At 34.2% G+C, this 11,785-nt stretch overlaps 1 protein-coding gene across 1 annotated transcript; it reads left to right on the top strand.

The window, feature by feature from the left end:
• The first annotated feature begins 9,007 nt into the window (after window positions 1-9,007).
• Window positions 9,008-10,808, top strand: LOC145566497 (uncharacterized). The gene is made up of 2 exons (XM_081625901.1): window positions 9,008-9,422; window positions 9,505-10,808. The coding sequence occupies exons 1-2, from the start codon at window positions 9,008-9,010 to the stop codon at window positions 10,806-10,808; spliced, it is 1,719 nt and encodes a 572-aa protein (XP_081482027.1).
• Window positions 10,809-11,785: the final 977 nt, after the last annotated feature.

Below are 11,785 nucleotides of genomic sequence, written 5' to 3' on the forward strand. Positions count from 1 at the left end.
AGTCCATGTTAAAAAATAAAATAGTAAATGATAATTAGGAAGATCCTAATTTGAGTAAAGGCAGAAAGTAATTCAAGTAAAACACCCCCACTAACATATTACAACCTGCAAAATCACAAGTATTTATTTATAATTACCAACCCAGGCCAATAAACTATTTCGAATGACATTTTCAATGAGGCATTTCGTCGAACAACTAATATGAGATCGCAAAATCAAAACAAAATCAAAATTAAAACTTTTCGCAATATTCAAATTCATAAATCCCCAAACCAAATCATGAAACCAAAAAACAATCGATAAATCAAATTAAATACCTCTTGCTTTAGTTCATCTACTTGGCTTTCTGATGTGATCTGTCTACCAGTTAGTAACTCAAGCAAGATCACACCAACTTTGTATATGTCATCCTTATCTGGGTGTATTGAAATAGCTGCATTTTGGCCATTTGGTGTCTCTACCTGCAAATTTAGTATTCACAAAATAAATTAACCACCACTGACAAATTCAGTGTGACTGGTCAAACAATGCACTAAGCTTCCATCTACAGCATTCTATACGCATATTCTGCAATCTGCAAACATAAAAAAAGAGTCAGAGCAAATTAGATGATGCTATGTAGGGTTCTGACTTCTGACAGCATTTGTTTAAGTGGTTTTCTAGAGGATGCTGCTATCTAATGGCTAATTAAAGGATCATTGCTAATTTTTTCCTTGTTATATTTTTGTTGATTTCAGTTATATTATATTTCAGTTATATTATATAATTTTTCCTCTTACAGGCACAATTCCATATACCTGATGAACCAGAGATGAAAAAGGTCTTTTTAAGTGCAGTAGCTAAGAGATTTGGGGATTTTAAAGCTAAACTAGTGTCTGGATGGATCATTTTCACCAGAAAAAGGTCAAAACAAGAGCAGGATCGTGAGCCATTCCAAATTTGGAGACACATAAAAGAAGAGGATTGGTCACAATTTAAGAAAACAAAATTATCTGATGAAGCAAAGGTAATTTCATTCTTATAGATGGTTTAAATTGATTATTGTTTGAAACTAACTAAAACAAATGTCATATAATTAGGCAAAGCAAGAAAAGGCCATGAAGAGTGCAAGCCAGAATGATCATCACCATGGCATGGGGCAAAGAAACTATGAGGAAAGCAGAAAAAAGTGAATTGACGAGGGTTTATACCCGTCTTGCAAAACCACATCTATTTCCATTACAATAACTCGAGGTGATGATTGGTATTGTGTAATTCATAGGAAAGATAAGGTGACTAGAAAAAGATACATTCCGGATTCTAAAACTAAGGAAGTTGCTGACAAATATGTAAGTATGATTATTAATAAGTTACTAAGAACCAATGAAAGCATTATGTGGCTTTTAACATTTAATGACTTTAACAGCTTAAGTATAAAGAGAAGCAAGAGAAAAGCGAATTTACTCTACACCGAAACAAGGATGCATTATTCATGGCTCTTGGGGAGAAGCCAGATCATGCAGGTCATGCAAGAGGTTTTGGAGGTGTTAATGTCGGCATCAAAAAGGCCTTTGGCAAGGAACCAAGAAAGATCAAGTCTAGCCAAAGTGGAAGTTCAACTGAAGAACGAGAAGCTTTGAAAAATGAACTTCGTGAAGAGTTGAAAGAGGAGTTCGATGCGACCATGAGGGACAAAATGTCTTTATTCCTGCTAGACATGGGTTTTAAGCTGCCTGGTGATGCTACTTGTAAATCAAGTAAAGCTACCTCTACTCCAGCACCCTTTACTACGCCATTAAATCACAACGAGCTTCTGCCACTTGAGTTGCAAGTAACTATTAATTACCATTTGATCTATTACTTTTGCAATGAACTTCACATTCTTGCTTTCACATTTAAATTGACTTACTATGTTTAAATAAATTGTAGGGTAAGACTTCATGTCATCTAATTCTAACGGATCCTGAAACGGGAGCGATATACGACGTGGCGAGTGCTACTGCATATCCACTTGTTGAAAATGAGGTGGTTCATCTTATGACCATGTTACCTGGTCATGTGAAAGTGGAAATTCATAATGTGAATGAGGAGTTTTATGGGCTGCCACTTCCCGTTCATGTCTCGGTATTTGAGATTGAATTGTTACAACATGGGATTGGTACATACGTACAATGGCCGCATCATTAATAAAATTCCAAGCCGAGGTAAGATCGATGGTAGCAACTATGATATGTAATTTAAATTTTATTTACTTGTTAACTTACTTATTTTACATGTGACATATTAGGAAACACTCCAAACAAAGAAACTCAAGCGATTGCCACCTAAGATCATTGCAAGAAACAACTTACATTCTTCTGGACAGGCCTCCCAAAGAAGCCCACTTGTTCCCTAAATGTTAATGGCGTCCCTTAGCCCAGATTGTGAATGGCTGGCAACATTTTTTGATTCCTTGCCAAATGGGGATCCCATTGCTATAACATTAGACTACGCTTTATTCCATTATGAAAAAGATGGGAATTCATGGGTTAGTAAGGAGGATGTCTTCCAGTTCTTAAGAGGAGTGAAGCTGAACATATCAATTATTCAAGTATTCATGAGGTGATATAATATTCACAATTGTTACGTAGTGATTGCATCTTTTGCTTTTATATCCTCCAACTCGTTATATATAAGTTGATTTTGTATATCCAGGTTACTCCAATAAGAATTGAAATCAAATGAAAAAGTTTCCACGGTTGGATGGTTGTGTCTAGAGCAAACTTGTGAGAGCAAAATTTGTAAAAGCTTGCAGGAAATTCATGAGTATGTCTTCAAAGCAGTTAGCAAATCAGTTAAAAATGGAGCAAAATTCATTTTGGCACCAATTTTTCAAGAGTAAGTAGTAAAGTTACAACATATTATGCAATACTTAAGGGTACATATGAATAATAAGGCAAAATTTTCACATTTTGATGTAGGGAACATTGGATGCTTCTGGTAATATGTGTACCAACCTGCACCATTTATCAATTTGACTCTGCTCGTTCAACATCGACAAGAAGTGTCAAAATGAAGACTATTGTGAGTTTGTAAGTCTATTCCTTTATTTATTGTTTCCGTACCAACATATATTTGTGTAAGAAATTACCAAGAACTAATATAAAACTCCAATGTTCTAACTAAGTGATGAATATGAATAGTTTTTTCACAAGGTATAAGTTAAATGGAAACCGTGTGAATAGAAAGGAACCTCTATGGAAACTCATTAAGGTAAGTACATAATAAGTTTGTATGATATTTTTTGAAACTATTTTGATATCCTTAAAATTATTTAATTTCGTCATTTACTTGTTTCTTTTCTTGAATTTTACTTAGTGCGCTCAACAAAGAGGCGGTTTCGAGTGCGGCTTTTACATATTGAGGTACATGTATGACATACTTTCCAGATATAGTGATGCAAATGATATTGATAAGGTATGTTTTTCAATTCTGTCAATTAAATTTGATATTGAATGTAACTCTTTCATTCATACATATTTGACCTTACTTAAAATTAAAGATAGAATAGAAAGGTCCATTTAGTCCTATTATCTTGAAAATGACTCTTACATTTATATATAACCTTATGCACTCTAGTTAAGGGTATGAATTAAAATTGGAACCAAAACATAGTCATAGTACCACTTTTGAACGTGTTTGAAGTCATTTGTTGTCCAAATGACTCTAATTTCGAGAAATAAGATTTTTCTATGCCTAAAATTCATATAAATATACTTATTATTCGCATACAACCTTAAGTAGACTTATTATTTTTATTATATTACTTTAATTACTAAAAATATTTTTTATATGCGTCATATTCTAGGTTTGCACATCTTTCAACAAAAATCCTTACACTGATGGTGATATTGATGACGTACGAAACAAATGGGCCTCGTATTTCACTAATTATTGTGTGTGATCTTAGTTATGTTCTTTTAGAAAACATTCTAATGTTAGTTTTGGATTGATGTATGTACAAAAGTTAATCGTACACTTTGTTTTAGATTATGACAAATTATTTTGGATGAATGAAAAAATAGCATGTTCATAAAGTTCAGGATTACAGGTTCTTCACGTGTATATTACTCATAAAATAGGGGAAATGCTGCCGAAATTTTCTTTCATTAATAATTTATTACCAAATAATAATCCAAAAAGGAAAAAAAAAGATTCATTAGCAGCGGTTAATACACAAAAAAACGCAGCAAATTTATGCATTATTTACCTGGTACATTATATTTATTTGCAGGGGGGGTTAATAGAAAACCGCAGCAAATAAATGCATTTATATGCGGCGGATTTGTAACAGCAGCAAATTAATCCCTTGATTTGCTGCCCCCGCGTTTGCTGCCCCTCCAAAAACGCCGCAAATTAATCACTTTTAACCGCCGCAAATTAATGTTTTTCTACTACTGAAACCGTGCACATCGTTACCATTTAAGAAGAAAAGCATTCAAGTATACATGTCCAAAAGTATTATGTCCAAAGCAAGAGCAAAACAAAAACACATTGCAAATTTGCCTTGAAAGAAACAAAAATCTTTTTTAGAGTTTTTCAAAATAAAAGAACATGGAAATGCATATATAAAAGTGAATGGCATATATGAATCAACTTCCCACCAAACATGATAGAATACCCTCCCCCAAGCTTGAATGAGATAACATGCTCAATATATAAATCAAATAATCCACAGGAGGGGAAAACAAAGAGATCAATCCAACAAATCAACACATGTCCAACAAGTTATCAACCATTATTAGAGAAAGAGCAAGGAAATATATTACCGGATTTAGGTGGGTGTAAATACCCGCAAATGACCCTATTTAACCGTTCAAAGCTAAGTTCATCTAGAATTGAATCTTGCTTTCCATATGCTAGCAAAATAGGAGTCAATCTTCCTTGATTCTTGATTCAAATCAATGCACCAAAGTATATCAATTTATGTACCTAGCAAAAGGCACACTAACATTTCCATGAGAGAAAATCTATTCTAAAAAGAAAAAAAATGAAAGCAATAAAACACGGGTTACTTCCCAAGAAAGGCTTGCTTAAGGTCCAAGATGAACCGCTCTAGATTATAATATTGCAACGAACGCAAGAGCTTGTCAAATGCACTACTACACATTTCGTAAGATAGAAGGTAGGAAAATGAAGGGAAGAGGATGTGCAACAAGCTTAGTGCACACCCATGAGGAGAGAGATGCCAATTAAAAGAAGAAAAATCAAAAGCAAATTCAACAAAATAAGAAAATGAAGAAGAGGAAGAAGAAAAATAAGGCAAACTCTCCTCAAAATGTTTTTGGGTGGCATAATCACCCTTTCCTCAATAGAAGACGAATGAGGGACTTGAAAATCATCATAGACAAGAGGGTCCCCAGTAGGCTCTTTGACAAAGGAAGGGAAGGATATAGGAGTGAAAGGGATATGGTTAAAATTCCTTGAAAAAGGGATATGAGAAGAAGGAAAAGGGGTAATGGACTCACAAATGAATTCTTCCTCATCACCATGCCTCAAATCACCAATAAGAGCATGAAAATCAATCATAGAATCCTCAAAAGAAGAACACTCATGATCTCCATCTCCCTCAAACATCCAACTTCCAAGAGGAACTACATAATCCCCTCCATCACAACTATGAACAACAACTCCCTTAATATCCCCAAAGCCTAAAGTCTCAAAACCATGCATGAATGGTTGCAAATTCATTTCAAACTCATCTCTCTCCCATGAAGCATTCTCAATGAACTCACTCAAAAGGCTATGAGTTTTCATTTGACACTTAAAGAACATATTGGACATAACCTCAAATGAATCCAAATACTCATGGATAGAAGTATCACAATCATGCACTTAAGACTTATCAAGATGGGAAGGAGGGTTGAGGCTTTTAAAATCAACACTCTCTTCATTCTAAATTCCTTCACCATCACTCAAATGCTCACCAATGGGATCCTCACACTCTCTTGGTTGCTGAAAATCATCATCATCATCCTCAACACACACATTAGATTGGGATTTTTCACAAACAAGCATCACAGATGACAATTGATATTCTAACTCTTCTTTTCTTTTCTTTCCCTCCTTAAGACGCTCCTCATTCTTTTTCATTATCTCTAATTGACCTCTCATAGAATTTAGAATCGACTCCTTAGTAGGCCCAAGCTCATTACTAAGCTAAATATGCCTAATTTGAGTTTCAAAAATAGCAACACTACTACATTTTTTACTTAATGTAACGGCCTATTATAGGCTATTACAACGGTATTTTAATTTCCGTTGCAATAGAGTAGGCTAATGCCACGGTTTTAACACTAATTTTCTTAAAGGTAGAGCTAATGCCACGGCTTTAAAGAACCGTTGGAATAGCCTAGCTGTTTCAACAAAACAAGGGAGCTGATGCAACGGTATAATGAAAATTTTAGAAGGGCGCGGAAAATTTCATGAGTTCCCTCTATTTCTTTGCCCAAATATTTTGAAGAAAAATGAAAAATAAATGGAAAAAATGAAAAGTACTCACACCCATTTTCCCTCTATTACACGTGTTTTCCCAAGGCTTTAAAAAAATGAAAAGAAAAATGGAAAAGTACTCACACCCATTTTCTCACAGTGTACACCCTTACAACTAGTGTACACCCATTTTCTCACACCCATTTTCCCCAATTCTTCATGTTTTCCCCAATTCTTAAATTTTCCCCAATTCTCCATTTTCCACCAAATTCTGAGAGGAAAATTACTTTAAAAAAAAGTACTCAAAAATTCTAACAAGAAAAAAGCAAAGAAATCGACACTCAGGCGGTCGAATTTCTGAGAGGAAGACGACGGTGGTGGCTGATAGCGGCACTCAGGCGGTCGAATTTCATCTTGCATGTCCCTTCATTGAGCTGATTGGTCGAATTTCTGTTTAAGGTATACAACAAATTTTCGTTTTTGAGATTGTTAATTGAATTTTTCGTTTTTGTTTTTGAGTGTAATGGATTTTTTTTTGGGGGAATTTCATATAAATGGATAATTAAAACTGAATATTGCTCCAGTTTGTTCTTGGGGTTTTCTTTATTTTGTCTACTTTTTCTTTATTCCATTGTGGGTATGTCAGATTTTAATTGTTAATCTTTGATATTTGAATTGTTGGAGAGTAATCTGAATTGGGGTTTTGATGATTCTATTAGGTTTCTTTTAATTTAGCTGAATTTCTGAAATTGATGAGAAATCTGGTTGAATTTCATTGTTTTCACTTGTTTGAAAGGTGGTTTTAATAGGGTATTTGATTTTGTTGAGCTAAAATCTTCCTTTAAATAGAAAAATCACGAGTAATTTTGTTACTAGGAGAAGTTTGTGATTTTTTTGGCTTGTTTATTTATTTTATTTTATGGTTTGGTTTCGTAGTTTGCTTTAGACTACCAATTGATAATTAAGGTAAAGAACTAAAATAAAGTTCTATTGGAACATGACAAATTGGAACTTCAGAAAGCTTGGAAGCATGATTGACCAACAAAGATAAGTAAGTCTGGAGTTGAAGAATCAAAAAAATCCAGAATGTTAAATGAACGTAAATACACGTAATTTGATATATATTGACATTTGATTTTGATAGTGTAAAATATTTGTGACAATATTTTGCTCATAATTGCACAATGCTTACATTGAAATGGTTATGGATACAGTTGCATTAGCAATTTTGCATACATACTACTTTTAAATTTGGCCGATGATGCACATGCCATCTGTTGAAATATTGAACTTTCAAATAAAAAGTAAGAATATAAATATATAATCACTAAAATTACGGTTGCAATGAAAATAGCCTACGCAAATCTGATCTTGTTCATTATTTGTAGTAATAAACTTATGATTGTGCTTCATGACTTAAAAATGTTTTCATCATTCAATAACTTAGTTGGATTTTGAGAAATTACTTGCTTTCTACTATGATATGGGCTCTCCCCCAATATTATTCGTTTAAGAACTTTCCTTGCTAATTACACTTGCCTCTTTTTAATATTTCAATTCTTTTTCATTGTAAATAGATTGATGTAAAGTGGGTCATAAATTTGTATGAATACAAGTTTGATACTCCTTTCTTTCATTTTATTATTTGTTGTTGAGTATTATAAACGCGTTTAATTTGAATAGATTTAAATGTTCAAGTAAGAATATTCTTTATGGGGTGTTGGGGTGTTGATTGTTCACTTTAATCACTTGTGCCTTTCAAATTTAAATTAAGACTTTTAATTAGTCAAATAATATATTGATTACCCTGATGTCTGCCATTGTATAGTGTCTTTAGTTAGCAATAAAACAAGCTTTAACTCATACTAATTGATAGGCAAACTTGTTAATAAGGTTTAAAAATAAAATTGCATTATTATGGGATTATACAAAGTCTTAGTGTATCAGGTGTTGCACCTTGGTTATTTAGTGTTGCACCTAGCTCTACTGATTACCAATTACTTTATAAAGTTGTCCTTGACAATATAAAGACACTAGTTTAAAGATCTAATACTTAATTGCTACTGTAATATATTTCTCAGAAGACCATAAATGGTTATTAAGGACCTGTTGTATGATATTTAGCATAGAACTGATTTTGTGATGCCCGTATAAACTAGGAAAAATCAGGAGTGGTTTAGGAAAATGTTCTACAGATATGGTTTGTTTGTTTTTGTTTCTGTTATTGTTCTGGCAACTTTGTTTGTTAGAGTATATTGGTAGTTTGTTGATGATTTATGATATATTTTTATTTTCAAATAAAATATATATTTCTCATGGAAATGTATGTCTGAAAACGCTTTTATGTATCACAACTCATGTGATGTCATGACTACAATTTAAATTGTGGAGCAGAAGTTGATTTTTAGACTAGTCCTCTTTCTTCCTGGTGGTTGTAAAGCAGATTTAATTCGTTCTTTCTAATTGATTAAAGTGAATCATAGTTCTTAGTGAATTGATTAAATGTTTTTATTGTAAAAATTAAGTAAAATAACCCTCTTAATTCTTACCGTAAGGTATGGATAGTGGAACTAAAGAGTGGTGGATGTTTGCCAAATGGAGTGATGAATATGAACGGGGAGTAGATGAATATGTACAAAAGGCTTTTGCTTTTAAGTCTCAAGGAAATCAAATTTGTTGTCCTTGTGAAAGTTGTCATTATCGTTTTTGGCGTCATGAAGGTGTTGTGAGAGATCACCTTATTTGTAATGGTTTTGTTCCAAGAACGGATAAGTTATCAGAGTTAGGGATCAACTTTGAAAGAGAACAAACTATTTTGGATAATGAAGAAGAGTCAACTCCAAATGATTTTAATGATGACATAGTAGAATTGTTGCATGATGCACGTGATGCTTTTAGAAAGGGGCCAAATGACGAGGCAAAAAAGTTTTTTAAGTTAGTTGAAGAGGGCCAAGAAGAATTGTTCCCTGGCTGTAAAAATCATTCAAAACTTTCCTTCATGATCCGACTTTTTTTTGAAGTGTGATCATAAGCTAACTAATGTTGCTTTTGGAGATATATTGGAGCTTATAAGGGAGGTGTTACCTGATGCAAAACTGCCAGCTTCTTTTAATGAAGCAAAAAGTGTTCTGAAAGTGTTGGGGTTGGACTACACTAAGATAGATGCATGCCCAAATGATTGCATGATATATTGGGAAGAACATGAAAATGCAACAAGCTGCCATGTTTGTGAGACGCCAAGATGGAAATCAAATGACACAGAGAATGACATGCAAAATGAAAATGGAAAAACCTATAGGATTCCTCAAAAGATTCTTAGGTACTTTCCAATTAAGAAAAGGCTTCAACGACTATTTTTGTGTCAAGAGACGGCGAAATACATGACTTGGCATGCTGATGGGCGTGAAAATGATCATCTTTTACATCATCCATGTGATGGTCAAGCTTGGAAGGAATTTAATTTCTTATACCCAAAGTTTGCTGATGACCCACGCAATGTGAGGCTTGGGTTAGCCACAGATGGATTTAGCCCATTCAATTCAATGAGCATTGTCCATAGTACATGGCCAGTTATGTTGATTAATTATAACTTGCCTCCTTGGATGATTATGAAGCCTGAGTTTTTGATGCTAGCCTTACTAATTCCCGGCCCGACTTCCCCTGGCAATGACATTGACATATATTTGCAGCCACTTATGAAGGATTTGAAGGATTTGTGGGAGTTTGGGTTGGAAACTTTTGATGCTTCGACTAATCAAAGGTTTGACATGCATGTAGCATTGATGACTACCGTGAGTGATTTTCCGGGTTATGCAATGTTATCCGGGTGGAGCACAAAAGGATACTTGGCATGCCCTGAATGTCATTATGAAACAGATTCCGAGTGGTTGCCTTGTAGTGGTAAGACTGTGTATAGGGCAAATCGTAAATTTTTTGATCCATCTCACCCTTGGCGTCATGATAAGAGGAATTTTGACGGAAAACTTGAGGAAAGATGTCAACCTATTCCATTGAATGGAATTGATATTGAGAATATGTTGCGTGATTTTCCAAATGCATTTGGAAAGAAGCAAAAGAAACCAAGGCGTGATGTGGATGATCCGAATCCGTGGAGAAAGATACCCATATTTTTTGAGTTACCATATTGGAAGCATTGCTCAAATCGCCATAATCTTGATGTAATGCATATTGAGAAAAATTTCTTTGATAATATCATTGGGACATTATTAGACATTTCTCTGAAGACCAAGGATAATGTGAGTGCTCGTCGAGATTTGGTAGAACTTAATTTGATGCCAGAGCTTCAACCAATAGAATCGGAAGATGGAAGTGAAGAATTTTCAAGATCTCGCTTTTAGATGTCATTGGAGCAAAAGCGTAAGTTCTGCCAGGTTATAAAAAATGCTAAGCTTCCTCAAGGTTATGCTTCTAACCTTAGTCGGTGTGTGCAAGTTGGAGAGAGGAAAATAGCAGGCTAAAAAAGTCATGATGCTCATTTTATGATGAATTATCTTCTTCCAATTGTTGTGAAGACAACATTACCCAAAGATGTTGCTAGTCCTTTGATATGACTTTCTGCTTTTTTCAAAGGTATATGGAGTAAAACTATTGATCCTCGAGATCTTGACAAATTGCAATCTGAGATAGTTGAAACTCTATGCCTACTTGAGAGGATTTTTCCACCTGCCTTTTTTGATATAATGGAACATTTACCCATACACTTGGTAGACCAAATTAAGTTGGGTGGACCTGTGAGTTCAAGGTGTATGTATGGAGTTGAGAGGAATCTTCATGAAATGAAACAAGATGTTCGAAACAAAGCTCGCCCAGAAGGCTCAATGGCAGAAGGATACCAAGCAAAAGAATGTGTTGCTTTCATAGCTAGATTTTTGAAACGATCAAGCAAAGCCACACCTGGTATTAATGAGTGTGGTTCCTCAAAATCATTTTTCCCTAAGGTAGGACATCCTATCAAAGGAAAAGGAAGGACCTCAAAGAAAAAAAAATTGTGGAAACATCATTGATCGCAATACATGGGCACAAGCACATCATTATGTGTTGTTCAATTGTCATTGTGAGGAAGTTGAGAAATATATAAGGTAAGATTTGTAACCAAAATTTAGGTTTACTAATATTTTTTTTAATGTCTTTATTCTAACTCTAGTGCGTTAGTAAGATACATATTTTATTTTTACAGTGAGCACAAGATTTGTGTAAGTGCTAAAAGGAAAAGAAAATGGAATAGTGCTCAAGACCATAGCAAGGATTTCATGGATTGGTTTAGGGAGAAAGTTGATTTGATTCTTAGAGATGGCCATGATAATATCCCGGACCA

Source organism: Chenopodium album, chromosome 11 (genome assembly GCF_948465745.1).
Source record: "Chenopodium album chromosome 11, dcCheAlbu1.1, whole genome shotgun sequence".
Classification (NCBI taxonomy): domain Eukaryota; kingdom Viridiplantae; phylum Streptophyta; class Magnoliopsida; order Caryophyllales; family Amaranthaceae; genus Chenopodium; species Chenopodium album.

Excerpts from the sequence above, each read along its gene's own strand:
- LOC145566497 (XM_081625901.1), top strand. The coding sequence starts at position 9,008 with ATGGATAGTGGAACTAAAGAGTGGTGGATGTTTGCCAAATGGAGTGAT. Across the intron at positions 9,423-9,504 it reads AGAAGAATTGTTCCCTGGCT|ATATATTGGAGCTTATAAGG; the intron begins GTAAAAATCATT and ends TTGCTTTTGGAG.